Source organism: Vipera berus (assembly GCF_964194415.1).
Source record: "Vipera berus genome assembly, chromosome: 2".
In the NCBI taxonomy this organism is placed as follows: Eukaryota; Metazoa; Chordata; class Lepidosauria; order Squamata; family Viperidae; genus Vipera; species Vipera berus.
The window spans coordinates 61544106-61570456 of NC_138203.1; the positions used below are offsets into that span (position 1 = coordinate 61544106).

Consider the following 26351-nt stretch of genomic DNA (forward strand, 5'->3'; position numbering starts at 1 on the left):
TTTCAAGGGGAGACAGTGTACATTATTGGTCGGGGGAGTTTGTCCCCTGGTAACAGTTCAATGGAACAATCATTGGGACAGTGAGGAGGCAAGGTATTGCATTCTTTCTCACTAAACACCTCCGCTAGGTCCTGGTACTCGCTGGGGATGAGCAGCTTGCCAGGTGGCCATAAGGCAGCCATGTGCACTGGCTCATTGGGTGGGCTAAAATCCCCTGTAACATCTGTTGAATCAATGGGGGGATAGGGCCCTATGGGTAATCTCACAGTTCTCATTCCTTTTTCCCACCAGATAAATGGCTTCCATTTGTCTAGCCAGGATAGTCCTAGGATCACAGTTTCAGACATCGTTGGAGCTACCAGGAAGCAAATAAACTCCCAGTGCTCGCCTATTTCCAGGTGTAAGGGCTCTGTTAATTGTGTGACTAAAGTCCCTCCGATTAGGGAGCCATCGGCTTTCTCAAACCTCACAGGTTTGGAGATCGGCTTGGTGCGTATGCCCAGTCTCAAGGTACACAACAGGCTAATGATGCATCGGGAGCAGCTGATATTGAGTAGCACTTTCAGGTCTACTTGTGCCCCTGAATTAGGGATTATGAGTTTAGCAGGCAATAAGAAGGTAGGATGCGTCGACTTACATCGGGTCATTCTCCCCATCATCGCCGCTGTCAAAACTGGGTACAGTGGGGGTGGGTCCGGTCGGTGGGCCAGCGTCCTCCTGGATAGGGGACATAACCTGGGTAACAGGCTCCTGGGTCGCCCAGTTGGAATTTTTTCTTGATGGCTGCTGTGTGTGTTTCTTTCTTGTTGTTGGATCTGGTCTACTCTGCTGTTGTGGGTAAGGAACTGGGCAGTTTGCTGCTCGATGTCACTGCTGTCCACATTGAAAGCACTTGATTGGCGGACCTGTAGGTGGTCTAGGTCTTTCAGCAGTAGCAGTAGTTGGGGTTTTTTGGGGGGTGGTAGCTATCTGGATCCTGTTTTTGGTGCAGCTTCAGGTGGGGAAGGCTTTTTATAGCAGGCAAGCTGGACATCTAATTTCACTGCTGCCTGGTACCATTCATGCAGCTCCAAGGCACCTGGAGTCTCCACTGGGCTTAATCCACTCTGACGATCAGACCAATTCTCTAATTGTTTGGGTCTAGCTCCCAGCTGGGAGAATTGCTGAAACTCTTTCCCTGCAGGCTTCTTCGCTGGCCCTTCCCCCACTGGGGTTGCTGCTGGTGCCAGGGAGCTGGCTTTAAGCAATTTTTCTCCCTCCATTTGCCAGACGGCCTCCCAAACTTGGAGGCAGCGACAGGAGGTCGGGACTCCCTAATTAGTTTAAAAAGTAGTGTGGATTCCAGCTTGATGTCAAGTTTCCGACGTATGGGCTTTTCAAGTGACTCTGAGGCATTACCTTAAAAGTCCTTTATTAGCCTAATACACCGGCAAATGCTTGCTCGAAGGAAGCTGGAATCTGAAATCTTCACCCCTTGCACAATATATTAAAACACAATTCTCCACCTTTCTAATTTTGTCATTAATCATATTCTCCAATTAATTTAAAGAATCAGTTTCCCTTCCGTTAGAAAACCCACCAAGGTCTTATCTTCTTTATTTAGAGATGGCCTTGAAAGTGCAATCCTACTCGTCCCCCCTCTCAACCTTAAATTCAATCTCTTAAAGCAATACACAAGTTTAACATATGAAATGGCTAGTTCTTCATCTCTTGTCAAGCAATAACAGTCAATGTTAGCAGTGTTGACAATATACCTATGGTAAATTAACTTTTTTCTCTTTTATATTGAGCCATCTGCATTCTGGAGAGATTTTATCTATGATCATGTGTGTTTCTGTAGATATGTAGTGTTCTCTTACATATAGGTTAACTTCCCCTCCTCTTTTTGTTTCTTTTGAACAATGTATCCATCCATCAGTCCATTCCATTCATGGGTTTCATCCCACCAGGTTTCTGTAATACCAGCTATGTCAGACCCTCCTTTGTGTACTATTGTTTCTAGCTCACCCTGTTTATTCCCCAAGCTTTGAGCATTTGTATATAAGCATTTAAGGCTTTTGTGCCTGTACGTGACTATGTTTCCTGCACCTCCTGAGTGTTGTTTGAGTTTTTATTTTTTTTCATCTCTGCCCACTTCATTGTTTGATTTGTTTTCTTGGGATTTATGATTGGTTTGGGGTTCTAGAGATTCTGAAGATTGGCCACCCTTCCCCTCAATTTTAGTTTAAAGCCCTCCTGATGAATTGGGCTTATCTATTAAGCAGTTGGGTTCTGCTTACCTATTAGAATGACTTGCAGTGCCTCTACCTCCTTTCCATTTCTAATGTGATATTTTCTGTGTATAGTAGGGAAGAGGAAAAGATTAATCTTGAAGCTGTGTGCTTCAAGGATATAAAGTAAATCAAATAGGGCTCTGCTATCAGGAGGTTAGGCTACCACAGTTCTGATCTAAAAAAAACCCCAAAAAGTCAAGCTGAGTGTTTATTTAATTAATCTCTCTATTTCAGTTGTTTAATGCACTTCTACTTTATGACCACAATTAGAGTTGGAGGTTGCCTAGAGTTCATCTGGTATATCTCATTGCCCAGATTTGTAGTGTAGAATGTCTCTATAGGATTATGCAGACTCTATTTAAGCATCACCAGGTCACCATTGCCATAGATAGTTTGTTCCATTACTTAGCAGTATTCAAACATTTTAGTTAAAAGCTTAGCTAAATTTGCTTATCCCCTGAAGCAAATTTGGTGCAAATTCTTATAAGCAGGAAAACAAAAAGGAATATTTCACAGGCCTCATTACTATGCAAGGATGTACGGTGGGAAGGTAACAGTGTTCCATGCACCTTTGGTGTCTAGTCATGCCGGCCACATGACCACGGAGACATCCTCGGACAAATTTAGCATTCTGAAAAGCAAAGTGGCAGCCATCAGCATCATCTTTCATTCTAAGAATGTATCTCTACCCAACATTGGTTTCATAAGCATGATGCCCGCAAAATCATGCTCTGTTTAGAACTGTGTACAGTTACTTTTTTTTCCTAAATGAAGCTAAACAGGACCAGTAGGGATGCTCCTGCAGAAGAAGCAATTCCAATCAGGGAGGACTTTGAAAAATAGCTGCTTTGTTTTCTCATGTCTTCTGTGGCATCTATTTTATGGCAAGGCAAGCAATTCTTCAAGAGTGTCCTCAAATACGTTCAAATTTCTAAATAAGCCCATCAACTCAAGAGACTGGATATTCTGCCCTAGATAAATTTAAAATTTAAAGATGTGCTTGGGCTATTTGTTCATTAAACTAATTAGCAGATCCATTAGAACATGGGGGTTTACAAGTCCCAAGATCAAAGTAAGCACTATAGCATTTAAAATAACTCAAGTGTGTAGCACCTTTTTTCTCACAATATCTTCTATAAGTTGTTATGTAAATGAGTTTATAATAATTATAATAGGATTAGTTCTAAAGTGAACTCAGTTGGTTTAGCCAAAGTCAGTTCATGATTTCTTAGTTGTCATTCCAACTGCTTTATTTATCCCAGCTTTCTGGGGAATCAAAGCACAAATTGTTTTTTATTCACTAGAAGATGAGGCTTAGAAGTAATTATGTCTGCAACCCAAGGCATGTCTATGTTCCAAGGAGTAACTAGAGCATCAAGACCACATTAAGTCATGGCAACAGGATACCTCAGTGTGCCATTATGATGCAATTGGATGAGAGCTATCTGTATTTGCACTTGCTTTACTGATATGAACACATCAAGGAAATTAATACTAAATATCTATTCTTTTCCATTTTCTTGCTTAAGAATTTCAGACTTGGCATTTGATCTGTTGTTACACACTGAATCAATACTGTTATGAATATTAACATGATTACCATAATATCCTAAACACTCTGAGAAATTCTTACCAAGATAACCTCATCATAGTTGATAAGTTTTGTAAAGTCATAAGGCTTGCAATTTGCATGCCAACTCAATAAGTTTACCTGTTGGTGTTTGTCAACTGAGTTTTGCAATTTATGAAAACTGAATAAGAGGCAATGGAATTCCTATAGACTACATAACAATGTCTTTCCAAATTATCTAATGAATTCGTTAAAGAGAAAAAGCTGGGAGAAGGTAACTTTTACATTGTGTTTGTTTTATGCAAGTATGCTTAGAATCAGATTTTTTGTAACACCAGTATATTTTTTTTTTATTTTTATTTTAATAATATTTCTATACCGCCCTTCTCCCGAAGGACTCAGGGCGGTGAACAGGGCAAGAATAAAAATACAAATTACAAAAGTTAAAACTAAATTAAATAAATGCCCACATACTAAAATAGATATTTAAAACCTAATAAATAGCCCCCGATCCCCCCATCAGGCCAGGCCAGCTTGTTCAAAAAAGTATGTTTTTAGCTCGCGGCGAAAGGAGCGAAGGTCGGGCGCCGTCCGGAGCTCAACCGGGAGCTGATTCCATAGCTCCGGGGCGCCCACAGAGAAGGATCTCCCCCTGGGGGCCACCAGTCGACATTCTCTGACCGGTGGCACCCTGAGGAGGCCCTCTCTGTGGGAACGCACAGGGCGGAGGGAAGTCGATGCCGGCAGCAGGTGTTCCCTCATATTGACCCAAATATGGTTGTACTACACATGAGAACATAGTTTAGGATGTTGATGCTACCTACAAAGACATTTGCATAAAAAGCAAATCCGTTTGAGAAACAAAATTAATATTTGAAGAAGGAGGTGAAGGCTTTTGTTCAAAAAGACTGCTGTCCAAAGTTTGAGATTCTGCAGTGGAGAGACCATCGCTTGTAGGGCTCAAGTACATAGACAAATCTTTTTTTATAGCGAATTAATTCACTATGCACCCTTGCCCAATTCTAAACCTACTGCAAATGCAAAATGTAGTTATGATTACTATTAATATTCTGAGTACTACAACATTGCAGGTTCAGCATAATGAATTAATTACAAAAAGATTCACACACTGCTGTTTGTAGGGAAGCTGAAGTTTTACATTTATGAATGCTAGGCTACAGCTATAAATTGAATATGAAACCTTTTTATTGCACTGTTTTATTGCCTGTGACCCTCTGGATGTAAGAGTTACAAACCATTTCTATCACAATTTTTTGTGTTGCAGTTAATGAGTTTCTTTCTCTCTGGTCATTTAATTCCATTTTCAAATGAAGAGTGAAACTTAGTGCATTACAAATGTATTCCAGTAATTTCCACTGACTCCTTTATATTCTTATCAAGAAATAAACATCCTACTCATTATTCGCTGATGTGATAGGCATTTTGTTAGCCTTACAGCATTAAAAAAAGTATGTATAGCTCATTCTTTCTTAAATGAATACATTAGTTATTTTCATCTGCACTGCATGAAGTGTACCACAGAATGTGAAACACCACAAATAGATCAAATATGTTATTTCCTGAACTATGAAAAAAAATCACTTTGCTCATTAAAAAAGACAAAACAAAAAGGAAGGTTATAATACCGGTAGCATAAAATAAAGCATCTTTAAGAAACAATGTCAAGAAAACTAATTTCATATGCTACAGAAAGAAACAATATAATTCTCTTCAAATCATGAACCATAATTTATTGAAAGAGGAAATTCTATGCATATAATATATGTGCTTCCAGTAGAACTTATAAGTCTGTAAATATCTCCCTTGCCATCCATCCAGATTCCTGCCACTGGACCACAACTATTTATTCCTCTTAGTATATATGGTTATTTTAAAGTTTATATCTAGAGAACAAGAGAAATTATTCCTATCTTGGGAAAAAGTGTTTGAAAGCCATTCATAACGGGGATGATGTCACAAAATTCAGAGTGTATGTCAAACACATTGTTGTAGCTTTGGAATAACTGATAATGTGAGCAGTTATGAACTAGATGAAATCGCTCTACTGAGGATAATGAAGTTTGTGCCATTTACATAAGATATCACAATAATTTTGTTAAATATTAGTATGTCAAATGTCTTACAAAAGCACAAGTGCTTCTCTTATCCTACAATATAGAAGATTGTAGTTCAGTTTACATTCACCAAATTAGACAATCATTTAAATATTTATAACTGCTTAAATATTCTCACTTAAAATAAAACACAGAAAGTACAGTTTAATGCACTGTCCACAAACTAAAGTGGTCCTCTTGATTTACTTAGAGAGGTATATTTGAGTCAGTATTTTTTTTTCAACACAAACCTGAAATACTTAGATGCATAAAAACAAAAGAACCAGGGTTTCTCTAGCCCACTCCTTTCCTGACCACACTGGCCACTCCTTACTAGCTTTATGAGTAATCTGAGATGGATTTGGAGTACTGGATCCATCAACCATTAGCACAAGACATTGTGGGCTGTTCCCTGACACCACTGGATGACATTGCCAGGGCTCGTTGCCTTGGAAGAGTGAGGAAAATTCTCAGGGACGACTCACACCCTGGACGGTACCTCTTTACTCTCCTACCATCGGGTAGGAGATATAGGAGTATAGCCAGCCGCACCAACAAGCTGAAAAACACCTTTTATCCGTGGGGTGTTAGGCTTTTGAATGAGAAATAACTTGTGTGAATTTTATGCAGAATTGACTTGGGAGGCCGGTGTGTGGTGTAGTTGGTTCACATGGTGTAGTAAGATGGAGGGTTTGTAGTCACTGTGTGTTGGGGGGTGGGAGCACAAAGGGAGGCTCAGCTAATCTCAATGTATACATAGCTGTACTTTGACAATAAAGATTTATTCTTATTCTTAGTGCAATGGCCATGTTAAGAGGGCAAACAAGCTGGGCAGAGAACAAGGCAGAATCTTTATGTGTATTTTCAAAACTCTTTTGAACTACCTCTGAATAGAAAATGGTTGCTGGATGTTTTAACTAATAGCAGAACTCGTTACTCTCAGAAGAAGCGTTGTGAAATCCATGGTTATGCAACAGTTAAGGTGTTGGATTAGGATGGGGACAATAATAATAATAGAGTTGGAAGGGACCTTTGAGGTCTTCTAGTCAGGCAGGAAACCCCATACCATTTCAGACAAATGATTGTCCATTTTCTTCTTAAAAACTTCCAGTGTTGGAGTTCAAATCACCAGGACCAGATGGATTACACCCTAAGGTTCTGAAGGAACTGGCAGATGTGATCTTAGAACCACTGAACTATATCTTTTAAAGATCCTGGAGCACTGGGGAACTACCAGAGGACTGGAAAAGAGATGGAGTAGTTCCCATCTTCAAAAAAGGAAAAAAAATGGACCCAGGAAACTACAGACCTATCTGCCTGACCTCAATACCTGGGAATATTCTGGAAAAGATAACCAAGCTGCGAATCAACCTAGAGGCAAACAAAGTCATTACCAAAAACCAACATGGGTTTGTCAAAAACAGATCATGCCAGACAAATCTTATTGCATTCTTTGACCAAGTGATAAAATTACTGGACAAGAGGAATGCTGTGGATATACCATATTTTTCCATCTATAAGATGCACCCTTGTATAAGATGCTCTGGCATGCAGGTTTCTCAATGTTGATCAGCTGTTCGGCGGAGCCGGCAAATCCAGAAGTTGCCCCCTCCCCCTTCCCATTAGTGGCAAGCCCACAGGAGCTTGACACCTGCACCAGGCTGCATGGCAGCGGCATGTAAAGAACCCACACAGGCATGCCCTGGGCTGCAGAGGTTATCATTATTTTTCTGTGTATAAGATGCTGCACTTGTATAAGACGCACCTGATTTTTGAACAGGATGTTTGCAGGAAAAAATAGCGTCTTATACATGGAAAAATATGGTAATTTACTTGGACTTCAGTAAAGCATTTGATAAAGCAGACCACAACCTACTACTTGATAAGATAGAAAAATGTGGGTAAGACAGCATCACCACCAGATGGATTCATAGCTGGCTGACCGATCAGTGTGTGGTCATCAATGGAACTGCATCTACATGGAGTGAAATGTGTAGTAGGGTGCCCCAGGGCTCTGTTCTGGGCCCAGTGCTCTTCAAAATCTTCATTAACATTTTGGATGAGGGGATAGATGGGGAACTCATCAAATTTGCAGATGACACCAAGCTGGCAGGAATAGCCAACACTCCAGAAGATAGGCTTTTTTCCCCTTAGTTCTAGGTTGCTTCTCTCTTTGATTAATTTCCATCCATTTCTTCTTGTCCTACCTTCAGGTGCTTTGGAGAATAGCTTGACTCCCTCTTCTTTGTGGCAGCCCCTGAGATATTGGAACACTGCTATCATGTCACCCCTCACCCTTCTCTTCATTAAACTACACATACCCAATTCCAGCAACCGTTCCCTATATGTTTTAGCCTCCAGCCCCCTAATCATCTTGGTTGCTCTTCTCTGTACTCTTTATATAAGATCAAGTCTATCTTAGCCATGAAAGTCACTGGATGACGTTGGACTGGTTACTATCTCTCTCTGTTCAGTCCTACAGCACAGGGTGTTGTTGGGGGAATAAAATATTATTATTAAGCCTCCCTAAAATCTAGAGGAAAAGTGTGATGAAAATCTAATTGAGTAACAACTGTAGCTTGTGCTTTCCACATTGAAATATCTAGTACCCTCAAGATTTGTTGAGTTACCTTTTAACACTGTACAAGTGGTAATTCCAAAGTGAAATGATGTATATAGAGGGGAAAATATCATAATTTGTGAAAAAAATGCATCAGTACTAGAATGACCACTAATAGTTGTAAATCATCTTACTTTACCCTACTTTTCCCTGATTCGACAGGGGAGGAGAGGGGTGCAGAATGGATATTGTCAACAAATTTTCATATCACTTGAATTAAGTATCATAACTGCTTTTCTTTCTTTTTCTTTTTCTTTTTACAAAAAAATCTTTATAGATCGACTCTGAGGGTAGGAACTGGAAACTCCTTCCTACAAGTTCTGAAAACAGAATTGGAATTCTTAGTTAGAATTGGATTCTTAATTTTGAATGACCAGCATACTGCTGCCTATCTTATATGTATATCTTTTTGTACTTTAGATAGTTTTATTGTATATGTTTCTACCCAGACTGTGTGTTTCGTGTGCTTTACTGTAAACTATGGAGAGAGCTTTGACTATAGAGCAGTTTAAAACATTTAATGGATAAATACAAATGAAATGTTACCAGTTTGTTAATTACTTCAACTCTTTTGTCGGTGACATTGGAATTAGATGGGAATGTGTGAATTAGATGGTAATTGACTGGAAATCCCAGCCATTCAACGGAACTGAATCCTGATAATCTGGAAACACCATAGGTAGCTGTTACTCAGGATCAAAGCATTTTATCTCATTCTTTAAATCAGGCATATTTTGTACATACTGTGAAAATTCAGGTTTGTCACTAAAAGCCCAGATGGCCTCTGTGTCATGGAAAATCTTTGCCAACTTCAGCTACCCTGGCAACCTCAATCATTTCCAGAGAGTCTGTCAACATTTATTCTCATTGTCGAAAATTCCTAACTATATTGTTACAACAAAACCATATTTGGGATTTTGTTTTTTAACACAACTCTGAAGCTTCATCTCATGTAGAATAAAGCTTCAAACCATTGATGGATATGAAGAAATTTGTAAATTTTAGACAAAGTTTGAAATGACTGATAATTCTTTAAAGTTCCAATACAAGTTCCAATACAGCACCCTGAAGAGCTGATCAATCAGATAGGACAAACAATATTTCTCCTTCCATTAATTTATCTTGGTGATAAGATCTTCTATCAAGATAATTTTCCAGACATATTTTGACAATGATCTTATCAAACATTAAAATTACACTAATAAAAATTAAAACAAAGGAAAAATGATTCAAAATAAAAAGTAGAGTGAAAAGGGAAAAAGGAAAAATACAGAAGAAAGAAAAAAGAATATAGAAAAAGAAAAGAACTATATAAAGAAATTACTCAACCCTTCATCACATTATTTTGTGAAAGTCCTGAAACTTGTATTCAAAACGTTTTTTCACTAAGAATTAATAGAAACCCTCTAGTATTGTAAAACCTGCCAATCTAAAGGTTCTCAATAGCTGAAAGACAGTTAACAAACAATTTCAAAAAGTGATTAGGAGAGGAAGTCTGCAACTTAGTATTCTTTCAAAGGCACCTACCAGGATTTCAGCAAAATGGCTCTTCCCTCATCTAAAAGAACTTTAAACCCATTGGTGAATGCTAGAAAAATTTGAGACAGCCATTGTTCTAGTAGCTAAATGAACCTGCTTAGCAACCAGAAAATTAAACTTTCTAGATCTCTTTAGGCACAAAGTAGGTATCTTTGAGCCAGTCACTCACTCTGTCAGCTCTACAAGAAGAAAATAGCAACTCATTGCCAAGAAAGTAGATTGGATTGTCTAAGCAGTCACTGGGAATCAAGATGGATTCGAAAGTGCACTTGTGACACACTCTTTAAGTGACACCAGTAAAACAAAACTTCCATCAAAAACAGCAGAATAGATTCTGAAGGCAACATTTTCAACATAAAACCCACACATTAAACATATCTTTTATTATTGTTGTTGTTGTTGTTGTTGTTATAGGTTTTATTATTTTTTAAAAAATTACAATCTTTAGAGCTTAGTAAACAACATGTTGTCTGGGTTCACATATTTGATATTAACTTCTTCAATGTAAATTTATTCAGTACTGCACAATCCAGTATTTTTTTCCTTCATCTTCCTTTCTTCCCCATATTTTTTTGCCTTTTCCCCTCATTAAACAATTCTTAGTACAATTCTTAGTACTAGTGATGTATACAAAATTAGATATAGAGATCTTCAACATATTTTACTAATATTATAGAAATAACAATAATATCAATTCATGTCAATATATTGTTTTTCGTGCTCTTATTAAAGTTTGATTTTCCATCAATACTTAAAGTATCTTTGTCAGTTATGATTTTCTCAATATTAATTACATTTATGTAGCTAAAAAATATTCATACCAATCCTCTTATTTTCAAATTTCCCATATCAAAAGAAGAAAAAAATGCTATTTTAATTCTAAATCATATCTTCCATTATAAAAATCTAGTTATATCTAAGGGTCATCTGTTCTTTTAATCATATTCAAACAGGTATGTTAAACAGATAGTGTCTCCTCTGATAGATCAAATCCTCTTTTTTAAGTGTAACTCTCACTTTCTTTCTTTGCCAAGCAGCTTTCCAGGCCAAGGCAATTAAATTGCCCCCAAATTTTCTTTCTATTTTTGTGAAGGCTACTTGGCATGAGAAAGACAGTTTAGGTAGAGTATTTTTGGGGAGGAACTCTGCCCATCTCATTCTCTAGACATTTCCCCGGCCCTCTCTATGTTCCATTTTCTAGAATCTTCTTCCTTGTTATCAGGTGTATTTTGGAGAAAGGCGTAAAGGGTCTTTTGTATTTTCATTGTTATAGGTAGGTCTTGCAGTATTTTATTAGTGTATGGCAGTCCATATTTCCCTTCTCCTATCTCCTCCATCTCTAGGTCCATTTCTTTTGCTTCACCCTCTGATTTCAGGTTTATTTTTTTCCTACTTCGTAGTCGTCTGAGAGCTTTCCAGTTATAGCTTCAATTTGGAGATTTTGTCCTTTATATCAGAGGCCCCCAATCTTTTGAGCACCAAGGACCGGTTCTGTGGAGAGAGGTTTTTCCATGGACCAGAGGGGCATGGTTTTGTGTGCTGCCTGCATCCAGTGAATGGGGCTTCATTTGTCTGCGTGGCCCAGTTGCTTGTATGCCACAGCCCGGTGCCGGTCCATGGACCAGGGGTTGGGGGGCCCTGCTTTATATCATCTAGGTCAGGCATGTCAAACTGCCAGCCCACGGGCTGGATGTGTCACGCTGGCAATGGGGGGAAAGTTGCAATACGTTGTGCATGACATTGTGAGTTTGACATGCTTGATCTAGGTTATTTTTAGTCTCATTATGGTTTCTTTTTATGTCCCACATTAAACATACCTTATACTTTCCTACTTTCCATTCTGTTTCAAGAATTCATGTCTTCAGTTCCAACATTACATAACTTCTATCTGGAGTTGATAGTGAGGGACGGTCATGCCTATTTATGTACAGGTTGTATAATTTTTCTAATTTTTATTCAGTTTCATTTCTTTCAGTTTTCATATTAATTTGTAATAAATATGCATTTATGTATTTATTCACATTTTGAATATGATTTCAAAATATTTTCTATGTACCTGCTTTTTTCTCTCAAAATATATATTTAAATTTAGGATTTTTTAAAAAAAAATTCTTTGGAAAACAATATCGTAAAATGTGTTCATTAATTAGATTTATATCTTTTTTTTTGAGTGAGTGAGATCTATCTACATTCTTATAAATATTTCCTATAACGCAAAGGTCAGAACTCATAAATGTCCTTAGGATATAATTAAATTCATCTCAGCGAAATGATTACTTGAATAAGAAATTAAATTGATAAGATAATAATAAAGCATGAAGTCACAAAGTATAAACTTCATAGAGAAAAGTGGGCATAGCAGTCACATGGAGTCTGTCTACATGCTTCATCTTTCTGCTGTCTAAAATTGGATACCCAAACTGACTGGGAACAGTTATTGAAATTAATCACTTTTTCAGGATAAGCATGTCTTTAGCTTACTGACTGTGAAGTAATGAATTATCTTGGCATACTCTGCGAAGATCTATAGATAAAAATCATTCCTACCCATTTTCTCTTCTCTTCTGAAACATATATTGATGGATGCGTGCCATAAAAATAGGAACTTTCAGATGTCTCCTGAGAAATATTGCCAGTTTAACCAAAGGTTTAGTGTTCTTCTGAAATATGTCTGTTAACATCTTGAAAATTCCCCATGAAAAGTAAAATGGATTCCATTTTCTGTCTAATTGTCAAAGCCACAGATTAGTAAGAGCTTTGTTCAGCTTGTTTTTTTTTCAGAAGGACTTACCAAGTTGATTTATTGCACATTGATATAATCGCTATATAATATTTATATCACTCTAATATAATATTTATATCGTTATAATCAATATAATATTTGCAAAGAGCAAAAGAAATTACTAAAACATACAAACATATTCATAAACCCAATAGGGGAAAAAAAGCTTTGAAATTATTATTTGAGGCAAATTAAATTAAAATAAATTATTCTATCTAGGTGAAAGACTTGAAGTGCTTAAAAATCTGGCTTTGTTTTCTTACTTCAGTTTTGTGGTGCTGAATTATGATTGCTATCTTTTTCATCATGCTGCCAAATAGTACTGATGTATCTAGCGAAGGCAAATTGGTCAGAATGTAGATGATAAACAAATCTGGGTAATATTTTTGCACAATCTTTGCAAAGGGATCCCTAGCTTTTTTACCAGTAATGGACATTTAAAGTTCGTTTTTCCAAATGTCATGTAAATAACTGGTTTATATTTCACCAAATTCCTATTTTTAAAAAAGTTACATTTTCTTTAGAACTATGAAGTATTAGAAGTGTCACATGCTTCTGGATCAAATAAATCAAATCAAAAGTGCATTTGTTGAACATACTGCCAAAAAGCAGTCTAAGAAAAACAAGATCTAGTTTAATCCTGCTGAAGATTTAAGAACAATTTCCTCAGAAGTGAGTAATTTCAAAATACAGATAGTTCCCAACTTACAACAATTCGTTTAGTGACAGTTCAAAGTTACAACGGCACTGAAAAAAGTGACTTATGACTGTTTTTCACACTTACGACTGTTGCAGCATCTCCATAGTCACATGATTTCCATTCGGATGCTTGACAACTGACTCATGTTTATGTGATCATGTTTTTGCGACCTTCTGACAAGGAAAGTCAATATGGAAGTCAAATTCACTTAACAACTGTGTTACTAATTTAACAACTGAACTCATTCGCTTAACAAATGTGGCAAGAAAAGCCATAAAATGAGGCAAAATTAATTTAACAACATTAATTATAGGCTCAATTGTGGTCTTATGTCGAGGATAACCTGTGACAACTTTACTTGAGAGGCTCAAGTTAATCAAAAGAGTTGTTGCCATTTTTTAAAAAAACTGGGATTTTTCTTAATGTAAAACTTTTCAAGTTAGATTTGCAACTCAGTGTGTTCTCTATTTATCTTCCAGTCTACCAAGATTTCAATACTATGAGATAATAAATTTAAAAGCTAGAACAAAGCAGAGCTAATTTTTAATATTCTTTATCAATAACCAAGCTAGGATAAAAATTCAATGATAAATCTAAATGTGTGGAAGGTTAGACTCACTTTTCTGAGTTCACACAATGAAAATCTAGCAGGATTTCCTTGCCTAAGAAAGATAATCCATATTTGTAAATTGTATAAAATAATGTGATGGAATAAATATAACATGCCCACAAAGGGATCATCATGAGAGACCTAACTGCTCATATCTAGTCAAGGCAAATGAACAAGGGAAAAAATTTACATACTAAGTGAAATGAAAATGGTGAATAACTAGGAATTTTTGCCAATTTACAAGTATGTGATGAACCCCTACTTTGAAAAGGTAATAACAAAGCTCTGCTCTTGGAAAACCAAGACTGAGATCAATCACATATTGTATATTAAGGAGCAATTTATTACAAATATCAAAGTACTGCACTGATTCAACATTGGCAGTGACCGCAGAATAATCCAAACTAACTTAATGAGCCCCCTCTCATTAACAAGTCTCAAATAATATGACAAGAATAAATGCATTCTGCTTGAAAGACATATCTTAAAACAAGGTGGGACTTGTAACAGAAAGACATCATTCACTCAACAATATGAACAGCTCATAAATAAAAACTAAAAACAGTCACAACAGTAAAAGTTTGAAAAAATAATTGAACAATGCTGTGACATTAGCAAATAGAACTCTTAATATTTGTAAATACTTAGTAAAGGAGCTCAACGGGATTGCTCAGCAATATAAAATGGTGCCCAAAATATGGTGATAAACTTACTGAACTCTTGAAAACAACAGAGGTATAAAATGCTGGAAGGAAATTAAACAGAAAATGGGCCTTTTTGAAAATGTTTGAGAAGAATGAGAGCACCATTACATCTGACTAATGGAAAGCTGAAGATTCATGTCAGTATTTTCATATTTACCTTTTTGCCTTAAAATAGCCACCCAAAACTTCATCATTCAAATGAGTGTTCATTGATACCCAAAACTGAACCCAGAAGAGAATCTCCATGTAGTTCAACAGCCAAAATCAAAACAGTCCTAAGACCAGATGGTATTGCCATAGAAGTCTACAAAGCAGCCATAGCAAAACAGGATTGCCTTGATGCAATTGGTGCTTTATTTAGATAATATTCCTAAAACCTGAAAAACAGAGTACTAATATTCAAAACAGGTAAACAAAGCTTGCCAAATATTACCCAGTCTGCCTTTGTCTCTTCAGCCTATAGGCTTTTCACGTACGTTTTAGTGAACAGAATGGAGAAAAGTTTAAAGGAACACTATCTATAAGATCTAGCTGGCTTTGGTAAAGGATACTCAACCATTGAATATTCCACATAGTCAGCCAGCTAGTGGAACAAGCAAAAGTCCATATAACTTTATGCCATGAGTTTGTTGACAAAGAAAAGAATTTCTGAATACAGAAATGAGTTCTAGGGTGACTATCTTAAGAAATCAAAGCATTGATAAGAAATAAGCCTGATTGGTTAAATTAATAAATAAGTGCAACTCAAATTGACAACATTCCTTTTTATTGCCCATTCATTATCCCAGAATGTTGTAAGGTCCACTAAGGTAACATGATATCTTCAAAGTTCTTTATAGCACCTTTATTTTTTTTTTAAGAAGTTCAGCAACTACAATACACTCAACTGAAGTTGAATTTATTCAGAGTCATTAAACTTCTATCAGTGTAGGTTATTAACTGCTATTCTTGCTCTAACTCTAAAAAGATAAGAGGTTGCAGTTATAATTTCTTGAATACTGATATGACTTCTCACTTCTTTTTGAAGTGGATCTTGAGTTAAATGGGGTTTCTCGTGTTACTAAACTTCTTTTTAGTGTTGTTGGATTTCCTTAGAAAAATCAGGTATAAATATTTCTCATTTGCTACTTACACACAAGAAACATATCATATTTAAAATTTCAGTCCTTACAGCACAATTGATATATGAAAAAGAGAAGTTGAAACATTTATATACTTCCGACAAAGCTAATACTTCCCAAATCACAAGTAAATAAAACAAGCTGGATGTTCCTTCTCAGCTTTCTCTGGAATTCCAATGAACATAAATTAATTGAATAAGAATGAGATCACAGAAACACTGCTTTATCCTTAGCCATCTTTATTAGATCAGGTTTAGATATTTCCAGTAACTTCCCATAATGTACAAGCTGAAATACTCTCTCCTCAGCTAGTACAATTCTGGAACTACTAAAAGTGCCTTTAATTATTTCTACATATTCTGTAATCCTGACTATAATAGATATCATATTGGTCTCAGTAGCAGGCAATACTCCAGATTATCAGTGGAAAGAAGTGGTAGAATTATTTTAGTGTCATCCAAGGAGACATTGAACTAGCATAATAACAATCAGAAAATTGAAACTGAAAGATTATGGCATAAACCAATCATAAGATTATGGCATAAACCAGCCATAGAGGTTACTGGCACACTGGGTGCAATACCCAAAATTTTGGATAGCACTTAGAAAATCTGTGCATCGACAAAATTCCCATCTATCAATCATAGAAGGCCACAGTGCTTGGATCTAAATAATATACTATACCAATGTAGCATGATATTCTAGATTCTTGTAAAAACCCGATGTGTATGAAGGCCATTATAAGCTAAACAATGTGTAACTGCGCCTTCACATTTTTGTGCATACAGGTAGTCCTCAACTTATGACCACAACTGAGCCCAAAATTTATATTCATAAGTGAAACATTTGTTAAGTGAGTTTTGCCCCACTTTACAACTTTTCTTGCTGCAGTTGTTAAGTGAATCATTGTAGTTGTTAGCAATTGTAGTAACATGGTTGTTAAGTGAATCTGGCTTCCCCACTGACTTTGTCAGAAGTTTGCAAAAACTGATCACATGACCTCAGGACATTGCAGCCGTCATAAATATGAGTCAGCTGCTAAGTGTCCAAATTTGGATCATGTGATGATGGGGATGCTGCAATGGTCCTAAGTGTGAAAAAAATGGTCATGTCACTTTTTTGAATGCCATTGTAGCTTTGAATGGTCACTAAATGAACTGCTGTAAGTTGTGGACTACTTGTATAACATTTGCCTATCCAAGGTCCTTAGGAATGGCTCAACAAATGGCCAAAAATGCCAAATCCCATCTATGGTTGGTTGCATAGTCTGGCATAGTAACATGGTTGCATCTGGCAGACTATACAACCAACATAGTAATATACTGTGGCAATCTATTTTTAATCCCAAAGATAGCTGTTAATATAGCAAAACAAATAATGATCAGAATTTACATTGTATCAGATTTTATTAACACTCATGTAACTAGAGTTCTACCTTGACAGGATCCAACAAATGTGAGATTCAATAATTCAAATGTAAATAGTTAAAATTGTGAAATGGATGGGAACAAAATTTCTTGAGAATGTCTTTTGATGATTGTAGCCACTACGTTTTACTCTTTTTACTTTATGTTCAGTAACTTTCCAGACTATCAAGAATTTATTCTTCGTTCAGATTTAAGGCAGCCTTACACAATCACAGTTTCTCCAGATTTGTCTTAAGTCATCTAAACTTGTTAAAAATATTGATGTCATGATTCTAGTAATGAATCATATACCGTGTCTTGTAGTAATGAGTCATATACTGCACCAAAGTGATTTAACTTTTAATGGTCTTGCAATAAATCTATAATTATATTATTTCTAAATGAAATTCTGAATAGATTGTTGGCTTTATAAATTAATAGCATTAGAGATATGTCTTTGAAAGAGAACAAATTATTTTAAAATTAGCAGAGAATACGCATTATGATTTCCCACTTAACATTTAACTCTCTGTATAAAGGTAAAGGTAAAGGTTCCCCCACACATGCATGCTAGTCGTTTCCAACTCTAGGGGCCAGTGCTCATCTCTGTTTCAAAGCCAAAGAGCCAGCGCTTGTCCGAGGACGTGTCCGTGGTCATGTGGCCGGCATGACTAGATGCCAAAGGCGCACAGAATGCTGTTACCTTCCCACCATAGTGGTCTCACCATAGCAGAAACCAATGTCCTTTCCAAAGGATTCAACTTTGCAGTCGCCCCCAAACGCATCGCCACTGAAAACATCATATGTGAAGTTGAAGCCTCCCTAACCAAAATCAACCCAGATGAAGCCAATGAAATCAGACTTGAAGTCCCCAACGTCCTCTGCTCCAGCAATCCATCTAGAAGCAACTTACATAAAGAAGAACAAAAAGCACTCACCAACCTGAGGAAAGACAACAACATAATCATTCTCCCAGCAGACAAAGGTAACGCCACTGTGGTGATGAACACATCTGACTACCAAGCCAAACTAGCCAACCTACTCCAAGACCCCACTTACAAACCTCTAAACACAGACCCCACCGCCTACCTGGAAAAAAAAACACCAAATCCAAAATAAAAGCCTCTCCCATCAGTGAAGAGATCCAGCAAAGAATCATCCCCAGAGAGAAATCATCCAGATGCCCCAAGCTCTATGGCCTCCCCAAGATACACAAAGAAGGAACACCACTCAGACCCATAGTCAGCTCCATAGGCTCACCTCTACAGAATCTTGCCAAATTCCTTGCCAAATAACTTCAGCCCTACACAAAATCCATCACCTCACATGTACAAAACTCACTCCACTTCATAGAAACAATAAAGAAACAAAACCTGCAACCCAGCAACCTCCTCGTGAGCTTTGACGTCATATCCCTCTTCACCCAAGTGCCTATTAAAGAAGCCTTGACAGCTATCCAAAACAAATACAATCCCCCTAAGCACATCCTAGATCTGACCAACCACTGCCTAACCAACACATACTTTAGCCACAATGGACATAGATACAAACAGATAGAAGAAGCACCTATGGGATCACCTCTCTCACCCGTCATCGCAAACCTATACATGGAACACTTTGAAACCAACGCCTTAGACAAATCTGAACACAAATGCAAACTCTGGCTTAGATATGTAGATGACACTTTCGTAATTTGTCCACATGGGAAAGAAAAACTGGACAACTTCCTCACACATCTCAACAGCCTACACCCCAAAATACAATTTACTATGGAAATAGAAGCTAACAACCAACTCCCCTTTCTGGATGTCCTAATCTACAAAAAAAACCCAATGGTTCCCTAGGACACACCATCTACCAAAAAACACACACACCAACCGCTACTTAAACGCACAATCCCACCACCACCTGGCACAGATCAACTCCGTAGCCAAGACCCTCATCTCCAGAACCAAACGCCTAGCCGACAAAGACCACCTGAAAACCGAATTACACACTCTCACAAACATATTAATTTCCAATGGATTCCAAAGAAACAGAATTACCAACCTAATCCAAAGGGAGACACCCCCCCAAGAACCAAGACACAGAACAGGACAACGGCATTGCCCTCCTCCCCTACATTAAAGGCACCACAGATAAAATCAGCAAAATTCTCCAAAAACACAATATCAAGACAGCCTTCATCACTGACCAAAAAATAGCCAACATCTTAAGAAACCCCAAAGACAAGATCCAGCTTGAAAACCAAGGAGTCTATGAAATACCATGCAAAATCTGCCCAGCCACATACAGTACATTGGACAAACTAATAGGAGAATAAATGCACGCATTGCAGAACACAAGAATGCAGTCAGAAAAGAAGAAAAAACGTCCTCCCTTTTCCAGCACCTTAAAGCAACAGGACATGAAATTGACTTTGAAGGAACGAAATTAATCTCCAAAACTGAACACTACAACAAGAGAATAATTATGGAAGCCATCGAAATAGAGAAACACCCCCACAATATGAATAAATGTGATGATACCTCCTGCCTACCAGACATCTGGAAACTAGCCCTAGTCAACAAACGAGTCCCAGCCACGAAAACCGACACTGGACCCACAACAACACAGGATGCCACCACCAATCATCCTCACCAGACTCAAACCCAAACCCACCCCATAGATGAAATGCAACCACCATCCAGAAGCCAAACCACATTGGCATCTCCAGCTGCTGCACCCCCCCCCCGACTCCCACACAAAGCAAACTGACACATGCCATGAACACAAGGCCAGACCGCAAACTCAAAGCCAAACCAAAGCCCGGGATGTTACACCACAGTCTTCTGCTCAGGACATTACATCACAGAACTCAGGAGGTTACAATGCTAAAGCTCGGGATGTCACAACACAGCCAACCACCCAGGATGTTGCAGCACAGAACTCAGGATATCACTACACAAGAGCTCAGGATGTCATCACACAGTCCATTATCCAGGTTGTTACAACACAAAAGACTAATGGGCACACAGCCAACACCTCAGCCACACAGGATGTTACAAAACAGCTGACTAATCCACAAACAATAACCCCATCAACCAATCAACATGTAACAACACAGCCAACCAACCCGCTTACAGCAACTAAGCCAGCACCCCCCCACCCCCACCAATATTTATAGAGAGACGGCAGCTCCGATCCCGCTTTGCTCGCACAAGCACGAAACTGAAGACATGAGCCTGAAGATGACGAGTGGGACCTTGTTGAAACGTCACCAAGACATTATCAATCTTACACGGGAAAAGACCCGAATACGCCAAGACCTATATATATATTTCCACAAATTTACACAAATATGAGCTGTCAACTGTTGTGACTACTGCCTGTCGATGGCCTTCGGTTAGGCTGAAACAGGAAATAAAGATTTGTCCCATGTTTGGGGCCTAGCAAGGTAATCTAAATAGTTAACAAGCATTTAACATATATATATTGTTCTCCTCAGTCAGCCATACCCTTCTGAGATTCGAACCTGGGCTGATTGCACATTAGGCAGTTGTTTTAACCTCTAGGCCTAGCAAGGTAATCTAAATAGTTAACAAACATTTCACACACACACACACACACACACACACACACACACACTAGTTGTTTATATTTAAGCAAGAATGATTCCCATTTATGCAATATATCATACAAAATGACAAAGAAAGTTACTTACAGTTTGGCTTCTAAGGCGGCCAATGTCATTAATGTTTATAATTTGACAAATTAGCAAATGTACAAAAAGGGGAAGTAAACACCCAATAGATTGTTTATTTATTATTTTATTTTTTGTTAAACTGGTTTTGGTTTTCTTACATATTTTTCTTTTTATTATCAAATGGAAACTTCAGTACAAAGTAACTAGCTCAAGACTGGAAACTACATTCCATTACTTTGATGTAATCTGCAGCAGTTTCTTTTTTTCCTAACATTACACTTAGTTTCGTATGAAAAAGTCAAACTGTTTGCAATGTTGATATCCCAAATTGTAATTAATACTAATGGAGAGCCAGTTTAGTGTGGCGGTTAAGGCACCAAACTAGAAACTGAGAGACTGTGAATTCTTGTCCCTCCTTAGGCACAGAGCCAGTGAGTGACCTTCAGCCAGCCATTCTCTCTCAGACCTCAGAAGGAGACAATGGCAAACCACTCCCATGAAATCTTGCAAAGAAAACTACAAGGAATCAGTCACCAGGAATCAATACTGAGACACCCAATAATAATACTGATAGAATATTTCTTTCTTTACTTCTAATAGTCTTAAATTATACAAAACATGAAAGTATCAATAATTTTAATTAATACTCTGTAAATAGCATTCTATCAAATCAATATAATGTATTAAAATTTACAAATCAAACATTTCATGATATTCCATTCATATAGTTTGGCATTGCAGCCTCATGGTGAATTCATATTCAGAAGTAACATGATGTGCTCATGACTGTAAAAGAAAAATAAATAAAATATTAAGAAATAGAAAAATAATATTTTGATATCCATTAAGATTAATATTTTTTTTAAAAAAATACAATGAGCATAGTCAGAATAAAACCATGTCAAAATGTGTTTTGGTTTCGTAAGCTGTGATGTGGCTCCCAGGCTTACGTGCACTTTATTTCATTCATAGACTTCTACATTGCCATGATGAAGAAATTGCAATTATCATTGTAGCTGATATAGCTAAAAAAGAAACAGTGGAATCTCTAAATCAGTTTTATCCAGAAGCAAATTGTGCTCTCTGGTCCCAGTTTGTTGAACATTGGCTGGTATACTGTTAAGTCCACAGTTCTCTAAATTGATATGGCACGTGGAACAAAACATTAACATTTTTAATTCTCATCAACTCACATGAAAAGAATGTGAAATTGCTGAAGGTTGGGGTTGTAACTGTACATATACTGACTGTATATGGTTGCATAGTCATGCTTATTAGGAATTACAGGAGCTGGAATCCAACACTGAATTGTATCTTCATGCGAATCAAGTTTAAATCTAAAATTATATGTGCTCTGTGAAACATATTACTAGGGTGCAGAGCAAAAGCTCATTTTCAATGTGTTATTTACAGGCCTTTTCAGGAAATACCAATGCTGACAGTGTGGTATATTACAAGCTTGAACATTCCATCAAGGCAAGGTTTCTACGATTTGTCCCTTTAGATTGGAACCAAAATGGCAGGGTTGGGATGCGGATTGAAGTCTACGGATGTGCTTATAGTAAGTAATGCCCTTTCCTTTACTGAGAAGAATGACAAAAATCTGCAATATATCTCGAAACTACAATTGAAATACTACTTAATTAGGCGTTGCTTATTTCAGCTATAGTAAAGACATTTGGGGGGAGGGATATTCAATACTGCATGTTAACACCTTATTGTCTTTTTTATATTGAATTTTTGCAGACTGAGATCAATATCATGTAACACTGGAATTTATCTACGTAATTCTAAATTCCATCTGTAGAAGAGTTCTTTTTTCTTTTTCCTTGATGGGGGTAGCTTTAAGCAAACTAAAACTGCATAGTGGGGTTGAGGTGAAATAACGTTCTTTTTTAATATTAAAAAGACTGAGAGATTGTCAGGAGTAACAAATGCAGTGCTATGTTTTTCACGAGTCATTGGACATTGTGTGTCTGAATGTTTCAGTTTATTTATCTGCCCACTTTTTGGAGATTGGGGAAAAACGATCAATAAACCCAATGTTCAGAAATACATGTGCACCACTTAAAGTGCATAATTAAGGTTCAATGTTAATGGATAGTAAAAATAAAACCAGAAATAACATAAGGATTATGTGCAACTATTACATCTGATGGATTTGTTAACTGATGTGTACTTGATAGATTACAACATGTTGAAAATAGACTGAATATTTAGCATGTTATTCACTTCATGCCCTGTTTTTAATGGATTTATCTTTCCCAGTAGAAAGGCAGTGATTAAAAATAAAACAAAAGGGAAAGATGGACTCAAATAGTTCCAGTATGTTTCAATGAGGTTTATTTACAGAGAGGTCATATAGAGTTGCAAGCATGATTATTAATTTTACAGGGCAAGATAGAAAACTGAAAAAAGCAATTGGTGCAACTCAAAAGAAGTCAAAGATTATAACAGGATCCTTTAAAACACTGCAGATACCCCTTCAGCAGAGATAATGGATTCTTTAATGGGGCTCACAAAGATGAATTTTCAAAAGCTTATGCCCAAAATAAAGCCTAATATCACAAGTGTTTTGTCAAATGAAATAATATGAAATAGGAGGTTTTCATTGATTTGGAAGAGGAAAGTCAATTAATTGAAAAATGACCTACTAGAAGCCTGATATATCTTCATTTACTTCACAAATGTAGCTTTCAAGAACTATTGCCTCTTTTGTCTTCTTTATTTAGGCTGTGTGAATGTGTTTGTGACTTATTAAATCACCCTTACTTACAGATTATGATAAATACTGTGTTATGCTAGTGTCTAATATCCTATTGAAAGTGCACATCCATGAAAATGGCAAATTCATATGCACGGCCATAAGCAGAAGGGAGGAAATTGCAAAGCATGTTTTGTGGTGTTGCAACACAAGTTTCTCCCTTTACATATTCATACCATTAGCAAGATTTAAAAAGGGCAATGTTTGCACTGTGATGTTGCAACTCAGGTTTCATTTATCGTGGTACCATCACAGTTATTGTAGCTGCAGATGCCTCTGCTAATATTGAATGAGATAAAAGTGTATTATTAATGGCAGAATGTGTATAACATTGGGGCAATAATGTATATTATATATGCAAATTGTGCCTGTTTCCCCACATAGAAAATGTACAATTGTTTTATTTCTATGTTATATTTCAGAATTCATCAAATGCTCTTGTAATATTGTATGTTTTGTAACTTAAAACAATAAAAATCCTCCTTTTATAACCTTAGAAATCTCCATTGTTTCCCCCTGTTATTCAATACACATGACAAGAACATTTGTTTTACTTCCAGGATCTGATGTAGCACATTTTGATGGAAGGAGTTTCCTGCTTTACAGATTTCAACCCAAATCCACAACAGCTCTAAAAGATGTAATTTCTCTGAAGTTTAAAACGAGCCAAAGAGATGGGATTCTGCTACACAGAGAAGGACAGAATGGAGATCACATCACATTGGTTTTAGCTAATGGGAAGCTTTCTTTACTCATCAATATAGGTGCCAAATATACAGTCATATTGTCCCTCTTTTAATAATGTAACAAAAGAAATCTGAAGTCTCATATCTTCGTCATCTCTGTTCTTTAATATAGCAGACTTAACAATTTGTTTTTCTCCTCTTGAAGGTGATGCTAAAATATTTTCTGCTGATGCCCAGATTAATATCACTGTGGGTAGCCTTTTGGATGATCAGCATTGGCATTCAGTCCTCATTGAACATTTCAATAATCAAGTGAACTTTACAGTTGATAAACACACTCACCATTTTCATGCAAAGGGAGAATTCAATTATTTGGACCTTGATGATGAGGTGTGAAAATTAACTTTCATTTATTAGAGTTATTATCGTTGTGATGTAAATGAGATTATGAGATTCAAGGATACTATGAGATGCATAGTTGAGACTTTAGCCTTCTCTGCTTTCTGTAGAATTAACCAAATATGATTTTGTTATGAAACATAGTTTGGAAATTATTGCTATGCAGCATTCAAACATGGACAATGAGAAAGTACAACATTAGCAGGAAATTCAGCTTTATACTGATTTTCATTGGGGATGCTAATTTGTTCCCTGCTGAGTAAAACTGAATGACTTTCCTTTCCTTTTTGGAATTGGTAACAACACAATTTCACCAGCCAGTTCTCTTATCTCTTCACTATTTGCTAGTAAATGTGCAGTGTTAATCATTAAAACAGGCATGGGAAGCATGAGTCAAGCTAAGGAAGGAATGGTCAGGAAATATTTTGCTATCTGTGTTTCAGACAAAACTAAGTTATTTTAGGATGCAGTGAAGTTGCAGTGACCAGAGAAGTAAATTTTGAACTGAGGCCTCTATTTATGAAAATCCCAATTCTAACTTCAAGACCCTTATTGCAAGAAATCAGTTCAAACTTCTAGTAAGTAAAGGATGGTCTATATACCCTGCTGCAATAGTCTAAAAGAGAAGAAGACAGTGAAAAAGAAAGTACCACTTACTATTTGCTTCAACCCAACCAACTATGCAGCCACAAACATATTATTCCTGTGTTCTATAGGAAAAGGTTGCCCAATCCTTCTCTAGACCAGTGGAAGAAGGCAATTGATCACTTTGTCATTGCACTAAGACATTTATTCTTTATCCTATCATCTTTCATCTCTGTGTAATGGTTTATAGAATCATATGGGAAATAGAACAAAAGTATCTGAGCATGAGGTAGTGATAAATAGGCAGACTTCGTGTGAATTATTCAAAAGGCTGAGCAGCTTTCTATATAGAATAAAGCTACTTGAATGCACAGAAACGTCCATAACTGTAACATCTGTGCAGAAGTTGCAAACTTATAAATCTTCAAATATTGTTGAAATATAACTCCCAACAGCCATATGTATCATGGCCAGTGGTGAAGAGTGCTAGAGCAACAGTATGACAACATCGGGAAGACACAAGTTCTTCATTATTGGTTCAGAACAAGAATGATAACACAAGAAACAGGATGAATATCCTTAGTAAAAAATAACAGAAATAATAATACACATATTTGTGAAACACATATACAGGTAATTTCATTGGACTGAGATTCACAGTGCAATTTCAGGTAGGCATTTACAATGATCACATGAAAACAGGATTTTTGCTCAGAACAAAACATGGACAAAAAAAACCTAGGTTATCACTATGTAGATGTACAGTGTATTTATATGCTAAGTGCATCTCTCT

At 36.9% G+C, this 26351-nt stretch overlaps 1 protein-coding gene across 1 annotated transcript in view; it reads left to right on the top strand.

Annotated features, from left to right (window-relative positions):
- CNTNAP4 (contactin associated protein family member 4) overlaps nucleotides 1-26351 on the top strand; it is a gene marked incomplete at both ends in the record, with an annotated part of 286811 nt that overhangs the window by 168214 nt on the left and 92246 nt on the right. The window contains 3 exons of the mRNA XM_081315740.1: nucleotides 22538-22685; nucleotides 24449-24652; nucleotides 24780-24964. Coding sequence (XP_081171866.1) covers nucleotides 22538-22685; nucleotides 24449-24652; nucleotides 24780-24964 — 537 coding nt within the window. The remainder of the gene's footprint in view (nucleotides 1-22537; nucleotides 22686-24448; nucleotides 24653-24779; nucleotides 24965-26351) is intronic.